At 39.5% G+C, this 17,553-nt stretch overlaps 1 protein-coding gene across 2 annotated transcripts in view; it reads right to left on the reverse strand.

Moving 5' to 3' along the window:
- Nucleotides 1-356: 356 nt before the first annotated feature.
- LOC18431713 (Rubredoxin-like superfamily protein) overlaps nucleotides 357-17,553 on the reverse strand; it is a 31,217-nt gene continuing 14,020 nt past the window's right edge. For both annotated transcript variants that reach the window (XM_011624110.3, XM_088866453.1), the window contains 3 exons: nucleotides 1,544-1,610; nucleotides 1,278-1,357; nucleotides 357-754 (listed from right to left, as the gene is read on the reverse strand). In XM_011624110.3, the coding sequence (XP_011622412.1) occupies nucleotides 686-754; nucleotides 1,278-1,357; nucleotides 1,544-1,610 (216 nt within the window). In that variant the 3' untranslated portion in view covers nucleotides 357-685. The remainder of the gene's footprint in view (nucleotides 755-1,277; nucleotides 1,358-1,543; nucleotides 1,611-17,553) is intronic.

Consider the following 17,553-nt stretch of genomic DNA (forward strand, 5'->3'; position numbering starts at 1 on the left):
TTTTGTTACCATCATCCATCTACAAATATACGTTAATCACCAGGAACAACTTCTCAAAAGCTTTGGGGATTGTGACCTTAAACAATAAATAAATAAATAAAATAAAAATAAAGAAAGGCCAACCAACAAGGGCTGGGCCTCCTGGCTCAATGGTCTCAACCAGAGATGGTTGTTTGAATCGCAATCAGCATACAACCACAGATATTGAAACTTTCAGGTCCTGGCATCAAATTGGTGTTCCTTTTTCAGATATTTTACCACAAAATTTTCCCCTTTCCCTTTAAATGCCTTCCATAATTTTTACTTTTATAAGGCTTTCCCTTTTTCTCAATATTATCCCAAAAAGGAAACACCCAAAACAAAAAATTCAAAATTACTTGCCAAGAAATCATTGTGAGGTTCACCAAGGGTGAAATAATACAAAGGAAATAAAAAAGCTAAAGAAAAAGGCCAGAAATTATTGATGGGTTAAAAAGGTCGACACAAATCTGTGTGACTGGCCACACCCATGCACAAAAAACAATAATTATGGGGCCAAGCACAAAAAAGAAAAAACAATAGCCTAGTAAGGAAACTCAACATAAGGAAAGGCTTCGACATTGCCACACAAAATCAACAGAAATTGTCATCATCTCTCTCACCAAGTTCTTATTGTGGTCGAAAACACTAGGCAGGGTTCACAGCATCAGTGATGATGGTCTTCACCATCGTCACCATGACCCTCAGGTGACCCACCTTCGCCGATCACCTCCAGCTGCAAAGTAATAAGAAAAGTCAACACAAGGGGAATAATAAGGGAAAATATACAACTTTGTGTCTAGATTCTTTAGTATAAGTATCATCTCCACCATCCACCTCAATGATGGACATTGGAGGTGAACTGATAATTTTGTTTGACAGGAAATGGTGGATCAAATGCAGAAAATGGTCCATCTGCACTGTCCCTCAGTGAGGGGGCGGGCACAAGAGATGGGCTGACACTAAACAATCACAGTGCGTATACTACTAGCATATGGGTTTTTAAGCCATGTTGATCAAATGCAGAAAATGGTTCATCTGCACCGTCCCTCAGTGAGGGCGGACACAAGATATGGGCACAGTGCGTATAATACTAGCATATGGGGGTTTAAGCCATGAGCACACTGAAGCTAACCGCAATGCCTTCTCACCAGCCACCCAATGTCAATAGCCGGTGTTGGTAGGATGTGGAGACACTGTAGTGGAATGCTTTCCCATGATATAAACTAGTATGATTGAGGGATAGAACAGATTTTGACCTTAAAATTCTGAAAACAAACAGGGCACTCGTGTGGCTTGTCTTTCTCGAGCCAAAACCACACAACATCATGCTCATCCTCTGCAAAACGATGTTCAGAATCATCAAACTATAAAATGAACTATAAAAGAAAGCAGTCAAAGTGTTAAAAATAATAAAAATAAAAATAAAAAAGGTACAAAAATAAAGAACAGTTGTAAGCATTTTTCAGAGTTACCTTACATACGCAACAAACCAGTAACCAGTTAAATTAGAACAAAAACTTACCACCTTCCCCTCCTGGGCAGCCGACTATCCTTTTGTTGTAGTAGGACTGTATGATTGCTGGTGCTTCCTGCTCACAGAAACCCCAAAGAATAAATAAAAAGTATCTTTCTGGGTGTTTGTGTGTACATGTGTAATACTATTAAGACTTAACAATCACAGTGCATCTTATAAAAAGTAACAGGTGAAGGACTGATACATACATTACCGGACTCGACTACTAGTGCGTAGTGTATAAGAAGTAATTGGCAGATGAAAGTTAATGCACAAACTACATTAATAGGAACATGAACACACACACATGCACATAAGATTTCAGCACCTTATGAGAGCAAGACCTCAGTTCAATGCAAAGTTAGAACTTTGGAGAGATGCTCTAGAATCTAAATGTTTTAAAATTAACAATTCTAAGACAACATATAGAATGCAAATTTAATAATAACAAGAGTAGAAACAAGGAATTAGTTAATATTGATGGCCAAGAAGCACCAAAAAGAGATTATTTTTTATATCTTCAGTCGATAATCCATGAGAAGGAAGCAGTATTTTAAAATGCGGGATGCGGCCAAAAGAGGTGGGATGCGGCTCGATGCGGTCTGGATGCAGGTGCATCGCGACAATGCGGTCAATAAATATAAAAAAATTCTAAAAAATCTACAAAAATAGGTTAGTGCATAGAAAAAACATATGGGGGTGATATATGTGATAGTAGGTATTTTAGTTTAATGAGTAAGTCCAAAAATATTAGTTGTCAGAGATTCTATATCCACTATCCCTTGATAAAAACTAGAAACTAGAAACTTGAAACTAGTTTCATAAAACATTCAACAATCAACAACCAACAACCATAAGCACAAATTTGCAACCACAAACTTCAAAGTTACAAAATAGTGATACTACAAACCAAAAGTCCATGTCTCCATGAATATTAAAGGGTCTTGAAGTTAAGCTCAAGAAGAGTTAATAGTTACTTAATATAGTCATCCCAGACAATTTTGAAGTCAATTTTTCAAATATTAATCAGAAAAGTCATCTTGAGAGTCGTCATATGCATCATCAATATCATCCTCAGCGGCCTCTATGTATTCTTCTTCCTTGGTCTCCTCTGAGTCAGGCTTCTCCTCCTCAACCTCTGGAGCTAATGTGTGAGTGCGACTAGACCCAGGTCCTGTTGCTGCTCTACTCTTTTGTGCTCTAGTGTTAGATCGATCTTCTGCATTAGCCCCTGTTGCTAGCTCAACATCGAGCCATGTAAGATCCTCACCCTCAAACACGCGCTCTAGTCTTAGATCCATGGTCCACTGACTTGTGGAATCACCAACAGCTTCATATCATTGAATAGGATTGAGGTTCATGCGATTTTGATACCTCTCCCTAAGACGCTCATTATAACACACATAACCAAATCATTCAACTTTTTCTACTCCAACCTATTCTTTTTTTTTATATGAAGCTGTGATAGAAAATTGAAATTAGATTTTATATTAGAAAATTGAAATTTGAAATTGAAATTCAAGAAATAAGGATTAAAGAATAAGGAGTTAAGGACTTACATGCTCAAATGCACTCCAATTGCGCTCACAACCAGATGAGCTACATGTGAGATTCAACACTTGAATAGCGAGACGTTGTAGATTTGGTGTCTCGCTTCCATATAATGCCCACCATGCAACTGTATAAATAAAAATTAAGGGTAAACAAAGTTAAAGACAAGTAAGGGTACTTTTGGCCTTTACCTAGATCTGTAGTATCCCTATTTTAAATAGTAATATCTCTCCCAAAGTTTCCCAAGGCTAACTTGAACTTAATCAATTCATGGCTCTAGATCGCATCCTGGATATCTCTGTCAAGCACCAACCTCTCAAGCACATCTAAGAACCCACCCTTTATTACACGATCAGACTCAATGGATGGGTGCTTGTAGTGAAGAGATGGATTTAAAAAGTAAGCGGCTGAATGGAGATGCCTGTAAAGCTGGGTATTACATCTGCTATTAATAATTTCAAGTATAGCCTTACGCATATTTTCATCATCCTTTAAAGCATTCTTTATCTCTACTCTTGCCCTAGTCATTGCCTCATGTATATAGCCCATGGTGGGCTTCACATCACCATCAACCAGTTGAAGCACTCTCACTAAAGGGCGAGTCACCTCCAATGCGAGAATTATTTGACTCCAAAAAGATGTATCCAGAATATTTTTTTCACCCTTTCTCCCATCCTTATGCTTTGACCATTTGCTTTGACTCCATTGCTCTGAAGAAAACATGGTCCTCAAGGCACTTTTTGCTTGGCTAGGCTTTGAAGTATGAGAAATGATGTGGAAAATCTAGTGAAACCCGATCTCACTAATTCTTTCTTCTTTGTAAAAGACCTCATCATGCTTAGGACTATGGTGCGGCTGTAAATAAATCCAACAACAAATATAACTCTTGAAATCACCCCACTAAATAAAGATATTGTACCCATTTCCTTAAGCATAAGATTAACACAATGAGGTGCGCAAGGAGTCCAAAACATATGCGTCCTTTTCAAAGTCAAGTGCAGCACAATTGGCACCATTGTCAGTGACAATTTGTACCACATTTTTCTCTCCAACAAACTCTACAATATCATCCATCAAGCCACTTAAGTATGTAGCATCATGTGACTTGTCTGATACATCAACAGACTTAACAAAAAAAGTACTTGTTGGACAGTTAACTAAAAAATTAATGAATACCCTCGACTTCCCATCCGACCAACCATCACACATAATAGTGGCCCCGTATTTCTCCCACCCTGCTCTCTGAGAAATCAAAATTTTATTCACATCATATACAGCATCCTTCAACAAGGGCTCCCTAACTTCATGCAATGAAAGAGGAACAAGTCCTGGGCCATATTGCCCAATTGCCTGGACCATACATGCAAAACTATCTACAGTTAAAGTATTAAAAGGAATGTCGGCCATGTAAATCCACTTTGCAATCCACTTACATACCGACTTTCTCTATTCTTTCTTGTATCTATTTTTAATTGTGGTTTGTTTTGTTTTTTTCTCTCTCCTGAACCACAATTTCAGGGCTAGGGGTGAAAAAAACATCCATTCGCCCCCTAGAGAGAGGTGTTCTTGAGATTGGAGTACGAGTAACTCTTTGCCTCATAGCAACTTCAGACATATCATCATCATCATCATCATCATCAAATAATATCATCAAGTAATTCTTTTCTTTTCATTTTTTTCTTCTCTCTATCTATCCAAGTATTCTCTAATCTCCTTTTTTATATCATCTGTAAATTGTGGACATGCTCTTACATTCCCAGAAATTCCGGCTAAGTGCTCTTTTTGTCGAAAAATATCACCTATATAAGTATTTTCACATAGCAAACATATCACACAATTTCTATCTTTTGGATTTTTAGTTTGGCATATTTCCAAGCTGAATCCTTATTACTAGAAGATTGGGAAGAAGACATTGCCCCAAAAATAAGTATTACAATATTACTGTACAAGAAGGAATAAAAAGTTACTGATTCTTGAAACAATGCTCGATTTCTTCACAGCCTCTGAAACCCCCGATTTCTTGTCACAAATTCACCCCAACTTCCCCAAACTAACAATCAAAAGCATCAAATCAACATCCAAATATCAAACAACTGCCAAATCGAATATTTGAATGAAAAAAAAAAATTCCGCCTAATTTTTTTTTTTTTGCTCGATTTGATAAAAAAAAAACCACAAAGGTGATTGTAAATCATCATATTTTCACCCTAACCTCCCCAAATTAACAATCAAAAGCATCAAATCAACATCCAAGTATCAAACAACCACCACATCGAAGATTTGAATGAAAAAAATTTCCGCCTAATTTTTTTTTTTGCTCGATTTGATCCAAAAAAAGCCACAAAAGTGACTGTAAATCATCGTTTAGGGGGTTTAATACCCCCCCCCAAAAAAAAAAAACTGTTTCCCCCATTTTTGGATGGTCAAAAAGACCATTTTGCCCCTCCCAGAGGGGCACAATCGAAAAAATATTCAGCAGAAAAGATGCGGTGCGATGCGACGCTGCGCATATGCAGCCGCATAGCTCAAAACCGCATATGCGATCAGTTCAGATGTGGAGCCCACCGCATACCGCATGATGCAGCCGCATATGCGGTGATGCGGCCGCATTTTAAAACACTGGAATGAAGAAAATGAGGAAGATGTTGCGCATAGAATTAGAGCTAAGTCAACAAAGTGGAGAGGTGCTTCTGGAGTCTTATGTGATCGTCCATTGCATACCAATGAAATTGAAGGGGAAGTTCTATAGGATGGCTATAAGACCCGCCATGCTTCATAGGATGGAATGTTTTTTTGAGAAAAGTTGACTTCTACTAAGGGAAAGGAATAGGTATACAAAAAAATAACCCTTAATGGGCAGTATGTCACCAAGATGGTGAGTTAGATACAAAAAATGTTATACATTCTCAGTGTGACAAAAGAATCGAGGAAGCCATTGTCTTTAAAATGTCAACGGATTTCCACCCCCATATGAAGATGTTGCCCCTTCTTTCGCGAGTATATCAGAAAGCTTCTCACCAAATGTGGGTCCAAGAAATGCGAACATGCCTGATAATATCAAAAATAACATATCCATAGAATGAGTAAAGTTGAGATGAGGATGTTGAAATGGATGAGTGGTAAAACAAGAAAGGATAGAATTCATAATGAATACATCCGAGGAAACTTAAGGGTACTAGTAGGCGATAAGATGAGGGAAAGTAGAATTAGGTGTTCTAGCCTTGTGCAGTGTCGATCTAGAACAACACCGGTTAGGAGTGATTTAATTCAAGTGGAAGGCTCTAAAAGAGAAGTGGGAAGGCCCAATAGGGTATAGATAGAAGTAGCGTGAAGAGATATGGTGACTTATAGATTGACAGAAGGTATGGCCCCTTGATAGAGTGAAATGGTGGAGCAGTATTCATGTAGACGACCCCAAATAGTTGGGATAAAGCTCGGACGATGATGATGATGATGATGAGTATGATGATGATGAGTATGAGTATCATGCAGAACAAGCCCAACCTCCTCCAACCACTTCAAGCCTGGCTATTTCCAATAAGCTGGACAGCTAGATGTTATTCACAATCAATTCCTAATTGCACACACACCCACATGGGACTTGGTTTGATCTCAAATCAGAACCTACTTTTTCTTTTTTTTAGCACAAAATGGGTCCTCTTTCTTCATTGACCAAAGTGTTACATAATCCTATCAAACCTTAAGGGGTCATTTGGATACTTGGAAATACATTTTCAAAAAAGATTTTTAGTCGAGATGGCACATTTCTGGCGTCTGGATCGCAAGTTTGGGACTGAAAAGCATTTTCACCTGTAATTATTTTCCTCATTTCAAACCAAAAATAAAGAAATCTGTATAATTGTCTTTACCCTCCGAAATTGATTTCCAGCCAGATTTCCCCATTACAGAGACGTCCATTTTATAAAATACAATTAATTCAGTAATTCCACAAAAACACCCCCACGAATTAGAGAGAGAAACTATCTCACATTTTACATAATAGAGAGAGAAAGTATCGTAAAAATTTTAAGAGAGAAACTATTTCTAATTTTAGAGAGGGAAGTTATCAAAAAAATTTAGAGATAGATTATCTCAAAGTTTTTATAGAGAAACTATTTCAAATTTTAGAGAGACCAAGGTTTCAAAAAATGCTAGGCAACCCCGAGGCAGCCTGCCTGGCGCCCAACGCCTAGGCGGGCGCGCAAAACCTCGAGGCACCCTTTAGTTTTTTCACTTTGGGTGTTTTCATATTATGAGGATTTTTTCCTTTTTTTTTTTTTACTTTGGGGGTTAAAAATAAACCCCATAATGTTTTAATACAACCTTGGGGGTCAAAATGACACTCTTTGCCCTTTTCGGCAGTTTAAAAACACAAAAATGGCCTTACGGCCCTGGGCACCCGCCTAGCCTGCTTGGGCGCCCACCCAGGTACATCCGCCTGTGTAGGGCCGCCTGGGTCTAGGCATGCTGATTTTTGGTCCAGACCACCTAGGCGGGCGCCTAAGCGCCAGGCAGACCGTTTTTTAAAGCATTGAGAGAGACAAGTACCTAAAAATGTTTTAGAGACAGAAACTATATCAAAAATTTTAGATAGAGAAACTATCTCAAATTTTAAGTTTTAGAGAGAAATGTATCTTAAAATATTAGAAAAACAAACTATATCAAGAGAGTAAGTACTTAAAATTTTTAGCGAGAAACTATCTCAAATTTTAAGTTTTAGGGATAGAAAATATTTTAAAATTTTAGAGAGAGAAACTATATCAAATTTTAGAGAGAGAAACTCCTCGAAAATTTTTAAAGAGAAATTATCTCAAATATTTAGAAAGAGAAACTCTCTCAATTTCAATGAAAAAAATGAGATTATAATCAATAATATAATAAAAATATTTAATAAAAAATCCATGAAAATGTTATGCATCCATGTACCATCCAAACAACTGAAATTTATTTTATAGGAAATATTTTTCTCAAAATACATTTCAAAGGAAATAAATTTTTCCAAGTAATCTTTTTCCATGGATCCAAACGGCCCCAAAGGATCTAATCATCTAAATGCAGTAAAAATGCCATGATTGGCAAACTAGTTAACCTTGTCAATATATACAACATATGTATTGTTTCCTAGACATGTGGATAGGGACCAATCTGCCTTGGAGTATCACTAGTACTTCAAAGCTCTCCCCTTCCAGTTCAAACTTTCTATTGTACGAGCGTCATTGCTCTAACAACTAATACTTGTCGCTATCAAGGTGTTACGGAAGATAAGACCCCTTTGTCTACTTCCATAATATGAAAAAAATTTCCTACCCAAGTTGTTTGATTCCACACACACATGTTGGGACATGGTATAAATCTAAATTGAGCTTATAAAAAGTAAGCTTAACAAAAACACAAAATCTAGGAGTCAAGTTGAGAATCTCCCCAAAAATGTCAATAACTCTCCATAAACCTCAGGATTTAGCTTTCTAGAATTTGATATTTTGGTAACATCAAGTGAATCAAAATCAGAAAACAATAAGTGAATCCTCAATTATGAGCGAGCTACAGATAGTGAGGGGTGCTACCCAGCATATGACGAGTTGGAAAGACCAGTATAACGGAGGAAGCGCTAAGCATTCCCAGTCCAAAGGACCCTGGAGAATTTAGAGAGGCCAATAAGCAGGATCCTGGAGAATTTAGAGAGGCCAATAAGCAGGAATCGAAGCAGATTCAACGCCCACTTGCATAGCATATAAATCTCATCATCAACTCAATTCGAGAGATAAAGATCATCATACATATATGGAAGGCACCACAAGGCTAATTTCTCCTATACCCACCTTGCAGTGTCTAGGCTAGGCCAGCCTTCCAACACACACACAAGGAAAAGGAAATAAAACGGAGAGATCACCACCGGCTAATGGGGGAATCATCCTAGAAGAACAAGTAGCTCCATGGAACAGACAGAGAGAAGGACGAAAGCGCCGATTATGGCCCAGAACGACAACTACCAAAGACACCTGACCAAACCACCAGACATGAGAGACAGCTTCGGCACTTCTAAACAATTTCCAAGCAAAGCTGTCGAGAAGAGGGTGAATGAAAGGGGGCAACAAGGGCCATCATGTAGGAGTGGAGGATAGGGCCCCAAATTAACAAAATTCCACCAAACACACTTTGGGCTTCCCATTGACAGGGTTGCAGCCCCAAATTAGTGAACCAATTAGAGGTTGGTATTGAATTGCTCAGTCTCCAGCAATGCTAAGACATCTGTTTGTGGTTGAAGGGAACAGCCTTCTTCTCAATGTCACCGAAACACCTCATATTCCATACCAAATTCTTCATGAAGAGGCATATGAGATTGCGACAAAGCGCCTAGGGGAGTATCTGGTTGGCTGGTAGACCAAGTGAGTTGAGCCAAGGATAGGGCCTTTCAAGAAATAGGGCCTCCCTTATCATATGTAACGTTGAAGGAGAGGTTGCAACCCTCTCTCAACCCTTTTCCTTTTTCTTGACACCTAATAATGACATTAGCTTTGAGGAAACCAGTGATGTTCGTTTCTAGCCTATCATGGTGTATTCCCATTGCTTTCAGTACCTCGCGGCTATCTCCCTAGACATTGATGATCCTATCGATTTCCTTAAAGTCGATCGAGTAGTATGAATCAGCTTCAGATTCTTTGAAGGATTCCAAATCCGAGAAGCAATTGATGACCAGATGCCGGGTGCTGTCTGTGAGCTTTGGGGGTTGCACTGAAGAAGAAAGGGGGACAAGGGTTGGAAGCTATCACTTCAATGGGGTGTGGCTGATTGTTGTTTGGTAGAAGTCGGGAGATCTCGTCTATCCAAGTTCGTGGTAACAAGGTGTTGTAGTGTTGCCAACTTGCCACTGATGTTGAAGGCAGAGCATGGATACGTAAAGGGTTTGCAACTAGTTGTGGTGTGTGTGCGAGATGAAGGACAAGGTATGGTGTATGTGGACCTAGTGGAGTGGGGGGACATTTCTGCAGTTGGAGAGATGTGGTCAGAGAGAGAAGAGTTGTTCATGGCTGTGGGAGGAACGTAAGCAATACTAATGGGGGCTTGAGGCCACAAGAAGGGCGAGGAAATTGAGGTAGGATTGGGAAGGGTGGACCAATGAAAGGAATTTGTCTGAGAAATCAATGAGTGATAGGGGAAAGGCAAATTTTGGGGGGGAAATTAAGTTGAGGGGTCCAAAGAGGTGAGCCATGTAGGGTGGGGTGGAGGAGGAAGAAGTTATGGGTATGAAAAAAATGGGAGGGATAGTGGAGGCAGGTGATTGGGGTTGTTGGGTGGAGGGGGGCGCGAGCGGAGGGGTGGGAGATGGGGAGGAGGAAGGTTCATCATATGGTCATACTAAGAGGTGGTGGTGGTGTGGTGACTGGCAGCAGGTGTGGGGTTGTGCAAGGGGCTCTTGGGATGGAGGGGGGGTTTCTTGAGAGCTGGCTTAGGACAAGGGCACCAAGTATTGAGCTTTACGACGGGCAATGTTGCAAAAAGCCACTAGGCGGCCGGCATGGCACCCAGCACCCAGGCATTCGGCAGGCGCCTAGAACCTCAAGCACCCTGGAGTGAAAAGTTGCATATATGTCCTATTAACTTTGTAATTTTTGCATTTATATATATATATATATTGGAAAAACCTAAAAAACGCCTATAGGTGAAATGCTACAGTGTTTCGCCTCCGTCACAAACTTGCTATGTCCGTGACAGTTTATTGAACGGACCCACAACAGACGGCACCGTCCGTTGCTGTTCCGCATGAATTTTTGGCCCGCCACGGACCTAATATGTCTGTGACAGTGTGGCGGTCTAAAAACTCACGCCGTCCGATTTTTTTGGAAGATGATTGGCCTATGGGCGAAATCATTGTAGCATTTCGCCCATAGGCGTCGTGTAGATGCTTCCATATACATATATATGAGCAATGATCCAATGCAACGGTTGTATCATAGTATAATGTAACGATACTTCTAGAAAATCATGTTTGTGGTATTTGTATGACCCCAAATTTTGCACACACACTCTCTTTATCTCATTAATCAATCCCCCCAAAAAAAAAAGTTCAATTTGAACCCTAGATATGGTCAAAAGGAGTCCCATCCAAAAAAAATCTAGACCATTCATTTTGTGATTTTCAAGATCTTAGCCTTTATAAACTCAAAATCTTTTTTTTTTTTCTTAAAATTGTTCATCTAATAATAATAAAGCCATCCAAAAAAATTGGAAATGAAAAAAATCCTTCTAAGGCCTAGATCTAAACATTTCACCAAAATGAGTGGCCTATATTAATTGGGCTAAGAAAATACCTTCTAGGTTGTGATTTCAATTTTTTCTGTTTTTGTGATTGTTCATTAGAATGAAAAGAGTTTATATTTCAAAATTTGGATCAAACAAATGGCCATATGATGGTTTTTTAAGGTTGTTGCATCATATTTGTTTTTTGATTGATAAGGTTGTTGCATCATATTACGATACAACGGTTGCATGAAATCATTGCCCTACATATATATATATATATATATATATATATATGAGCCCAACGGCCCAGATTGAATCTGGGCCGATCTGATGATCACGGATGTCCGGTAGTGTTTGAATTTTAATTTTTTTTCTACAAATCCCAATCGCTTGAACTTTTAGGAGTGTGTTCATTAACAATAATTGAATCTTCAAAAAATATCAAAAAATTATTTTACCTGAAATAAATTGACCAAAATACCCCGGAAAAGTTTTGGGGGTATTTTGGTCAATTTTTTTTTTGCGAATAACTTTTTTATATATTTTTATTAGATGTGCCTTGATGAGAAGAACACATGCCTAAAATTTCAAGTGATTTGGATTTGTAGAAAAAAATTAAAATTCAAACACAAACTGAGGTCGTGACCGTCAGATCGGCCCAGATTCAATCTAGGCCGTTGGGCTCATATGTTCATATGAGCTAGTGGGCCAATCCCAGCTTTTTCCTATATATATATATATTATATACTAACTAACTTTTTCATTGCAAATATATATGCATGAATGTTGAAACACATTCAAAACTTCAAATCATTGAAAATTTAGTGAAGAAAATCAAAAACAAAAACAAGTCCATGGTGCATTAACCTCCAACTATCCAATCCAAATTAAGTATGGCATACTCCATATTAACATATGAACCACTATCTCAACTAGACAAGATGAATTACAAAAGAGAACTATAAGCTTATGGATGAAATTCCAACAATGAAGAGTAAGTTTCTGGATGTTTCTTACAATCTCATTTTTTGTTTTGATTAATAGAGACCTCAAAATCAAAGATTTGGGGGGCTTCGATTCCAAAAGTTTTTAATTTGGGCGTTTAGAATACCCCCAATAGCTTTTTATGAAAAATTCGTGGGTCAAAAATGATCCAAAGTGTCGTTAAGGATCACTTTATTCTCAAGAAAAGGGCCCAATACCTGGGCACCTGCCTCTCACTCGCCTAGGCCACCGGGGCGGGCGCCCAAGTACTAGCACCCAGCCCTGTCTGCCCGACTCCTAGGCAGGCGACAAGGCACTGAGCAGGCCATTTTTTTAAACATGGATGGTGGATGATTTTGGGTGGTGTAAACCATGGGTACTGTTGGGTGGTTTAGGGCTAATGTTTGTGGGGTTTATGTTTGCTACCATGTATGCATCGGATATAGAGGAGGTCGACATGTGTTTGGGGTTCATGAGATGGGGGCCGAGGGACGATGTCTATGGATTAGATCGTCAAAGGAAGGAGAAGCTCGACAGGGCGCAACAAAAGGAATTAGAATGTGAAATTAAGGTTGATTGTAGGCTAAGGAATTGGGTCGTGTGTGAACAACTCTGTTGAAATGTGAAATTCAGGTTTGAATTAGGTGCGACAGCTGTGTGGGCATGTGGGATAAGGCTAATTGCTATCTCAGTGGGAATACCATGAGATGTTCTGCCACGTGCAGGGGCTCGTTTTGAGTGGGGTTAGGTGTGGGCCATTGATGTTGATAAGGGGAATTCTGGTCTTCGGCAGTTTTGGATTCGTTGATTGGCAAAGGCCAAGGCTGGCTCTCAAGTTTCTTTGAGTTGTGCTCATAGTCCCCTTGGTTTTGGAAAACGTAGATGATCATGGCGTATTGGAGTGGACATCTACGGTTATGACTTGCCCTACCTGTGCACCTTGATATCACCATGGTTCACCACTCTTGTGAAATCAGGTCCCCCAAATCATGGTCCGCTTGGGCTCCTTGGTGATGTTGTAAGAGGCGTTCTCTCAAAGGCATCGCATGCCCAAGGTTTCAAATTCTCCACATCAGTCGCCAATTTCTTTAAATGTTTCCGGGGGCCATGTGTGCAAAGGGATGTTTGTGGAAATGATCCATATCTTCTATTTTCTACTGCATCGATGTTTTCAGACTAGGGGGTAGCTTTAACATGGCAACTTTAAATGGGAGGGTAGATAAGGCAGCCTTTGCAAAGGTCACAGTGGGGAAGAAGAACAGAATTGCATCCTTCTGGCATCCTGAATTTGGTTCATTCCAATTTTCATTGCTCCATCTTTCGATACCTTTGACATTGTCTCTTCGTGGGCAGAACACCCCTATTAATGACAGGGTATTGAGCCCATTTGAGATGGAATACCATTGAGTGGGATTAGGTTTACGCTGTGGCTGGAATGGGCGAGATTATGATATGGAGCAGTAGTTGGTGTGGGGGAAGTTAGGGAAAGGGGACATGGGTATTGTTGGTTTTGGGACATTCGCGGTGTGATTGGAAGCTGGTATAATCCAGTTTATGTATTTTTGGTATAGGTTGGGAAGTGTTAAAGTTGAGTTGATCTGTTTTGGGAGAATAGTTGGCGTGGGAGAGATAAGGGTAAGGGGGTGGAAGATCGGTATCATGGGGGTTCGTCTGTGCATCATGAGGAAGAGGCCTCATTTTTATCGTCAACAAAGTATTTTATTGGCTAGACTTTTATTGTCAATAAAACATCAAAGCATTTTTTCAGGGAATCCTCCCTCCCTACCATTTGCATCTAGTTTGATGGTTTTAGTAGTTCAGACCACAGACCGAGCATAATTTGCTCTCCGATACCATCAAGCTTTTTATTAGCTAAATCCTTTTATCATGCTTTATCAAAAATTATAAAGAGCAGTTTTGGTTGCCGGATATTGAAAGATCTTTATTGAAGCCTTAATTTGCTATGAAAGGACTCCTTGAATGAAGTATAGGAGGTTAGCAAGGGTTTTTAACATAACCTAAGAACACAACATACATGAGATAGGGAAAAATCCCACAGTATGCATGGTAAGTATTAAGAAAGAGGCCTGCTTTTATTCATTCTATACACTTGCACAGCATATTGCAGCAGATGCCCCTTAGAAGTCTGGGCAAGGAGCAATCCGAGTACGCACCCATATATTCACCTGTCAATTTTATGGCCCTTAAGGCCTACACCAGCATCACTGCCACTACAGGCTTTAGGCAGAGGTGGTCAGGGTAGCCGGTGTCGCAATGTGACGTCCAGAGTTCCATTCTAACCAAGTCCCCAATTAACAAGAGAAAAGAAAGAAACAAGGCCTGACCTCCTTTACTGCCACTATATGATTTGGAGGTCACCGAATCAAGCCCCCTCCATTTATAGCGCACCAATTCATAGAAGGGGGGGTTTACTGGACTTAGTGAATGCACTCAATGGTTCATTAGTGCAAAATGCATGCACCTACAGACATGCATAGGTGTTGCAAGGTCACACCAGTGTACCACCCAGTCCATGTGACCCATGACCGTTGCATAAGCTCATGCCTAGGGAAATTACACAATATAACCAGATAGTTACTAGTCAATACACCTCCCCAACCCAGGTGCCATGTTAGCAATGACCTTTGCACATAGATCAATGACCATATCATGAGCCATGTAGGCTCATGTCCTCTCAGATCACGCTGGTCGGTTTACCATATACACCTCATGTCCATGTTCTTAGTAGTCCACCAAGTCCCACCATTAAGCCTCATCAACAAACAACAACAAAATGCTGGCACCAAGGGTCTATGGCTCATTGGCATACTCCGCTCTCACATACACTTGGCTGCCAAGGCCTCGTGTACACAACAACGGAACGTCTTGAGACTAGCCAATACCCCTCATAAGTTTATCAGCTCAAAAAAAGTCCTCTACGATACAAAACCAAACAGCTCAAATTTTTACAAATCCATACAGGACTTGTGGGTCATTCCAAATTTGTTTTATCACCAATTGAGGTGCCCACGCACCATATTTAGCAAGCAAACATGAGGTGAAGGAGTGAGTTTAACAATAGGCCTCCCACAATTTTCAAAAGAAGGCACCCTGAGACATTCAATAGTTGCATGTATGATGATGTAAACAGTCCTCCACACTGAGTTGCACATCAATTTATGGATATTTCATTTCATTTACTGGTTCTCTATATTGAATTGTTTCACAACAAATTTTGGTCATTAAAAGATAAAACCAATTAGGGGCTTCAATAGACATGCTAGCTCAGAGAAGGGAATAGTAGCGATTGGGATTTTTGTTGATATCCTTTGTGTGTGTGTGTGTGTGTGTATATGTATATTGTGTGTGTGTGTGTGTGTGTGTGTGCATGTATATGAGAGACAGAGAAGCAAGGGAGAGAAAATTGCCTTGTGGGTTTTACAGCTGAGAGAACAGATGCTTTAAGGTAGTGTTCTAGGGCTTCTAGAAAGGATTATTTGGCACCACATAAGTGTTGTTCATTGGAGAAAACGATGAATGGCTAGGATCCACTAACTCAATCTCTTTCTGATAAGCATGACGAGCCAATGAAAGCCTTGTTTAGAACTTTGAATTCACCATTTAACGGCAAAAGTTTGCTAGGGAATAAATCCATACAGAGTTCTGGCCAATGAAGTACTGAAAATCCATAGATGTAGATCTCAAAGTGGATAATATCTATTTGCATCATCTTTCATCCGACTTTGGAGTCCTTCGATAGAGCCTGAAGTAGGGGTGGCAATGGACCCAGACCCGACGGGTAGACCTAACCCAGGTCCGGGTATGGGTCCAACAATTGGACCTAGTGGCTCGGATCCAGGTCCAAACCTTGGATCCGAACACTATACAGGTCCCGGTCCAAGTATGAGTCCAGGCCCCACGTTATATTTTTTGGTCCCAATTTATAAAATATATTTAAATATATAGACATTTTGAGTTTTGGGTCGGGTCCAGGTCCCACATTATATTCTCGGGTCCAAGTCCAAGTCCGGTCGGGTCCCAGCTAGGTTAGGGTCCAGGTCCCATAATATTCTTTTTGGGTCCAGACAGAACCGACCAGACCTACTGCCACCCTTAGCCTCAAGGTGTCTAATCTACAAAATCACAGGCATTATATTCAATTGATAATCTTAGCCCCTCTAAGCAAGGTGGATGATGTGATTCATATGCTACACAAGGTTGTTTAATATCTTGCATTACCACATGTCGACCTCTCCAAATTCATTAGGATCCTATGAACAAGAGTCATGATCTCTTGTCCAATTTGATCTCTACAGTAGTGACAATGGACCATGTAGGCCAAGGGCTATGCTCCCCCATATTAGATCCGTGGTCTGGGCTCAATGCCTAGGAACTCAGACCCAATTGCTTATGGGGCTAGTCCCCTAAAACCCGACAAACCCAAGCTATTACATATAACCTTAGAGTATATAACTATTGAGTAAATAGGCATGCCTCGTTGGTTAATATCTTAGAATGTTAACTACCATGTCTAAAGCAATGTTCAAAAAATCGCATGCAAGGCCTAGGCGTTTTGTGGCGCATGGCCGCTCGGGCAGCCAAGCGCCCGCCCAAGAACAGTGGACCTTAAGTTTTAAATGAATGCTCGATATAAGTTTTAAATCAAGAAAAACATAAGAAACTCGATTTAAGTTTTAAATGAAGATATAAAAAACATAAGAAACTCGATATAAGTTTTAAATGAACATATAAGATGTTAGTTTTACCGACACCCTAGTCCCAAGAAACAATGAGTATATGATGTCAATCTAAAAAAATTATCATATATACCATCACATAAGAAGATATAACATAATTATTAATTTATCAAATAAAGTAAAAAAAATAACAATAAAATATCAAAACATGACAAATTGTACGAAAAAGGAATCCACCATTCATAAAAGAATCCAATAGAGGCCCAATTTCTTCGTCCAAATGAGGAAAAATTCAATTAATCACAAAAAAGTCCTATCTTTCAACTACAAACATGCAAACATATAATAAAAGGGAAAAAAAAGTAACAGAAAAATAAATAAATTCACAACATAATACATTATAGCAAAAACAAATCAAAACCCTTATTAAAATATGATAATGCTTTAAAAATATCAAAACCAAATCGATGCCGGTGCAAACCTCGTCTATTGGGTCACAAAAAATCCTCAAAATCGACTACTGGAAGCTCCAAAAAACCCACGATT

This window comes from Amborella trichopoda, chromosome 5, assembly GCF_054954075.1.
Source record: "Amborella trichopoda isolate Santa Cruz 75 chromosome 5, AtrichopodaSantaCruz75HAP2 v2.0, whole genome shotgun sequence".
NCBI classification, from domain to species: Eukaryota; Viridiplantae; Streptophyta; class Magnoliopsida; order Amborellales; family Amborellaceae; genus Amborella; species Amborella trichopoda.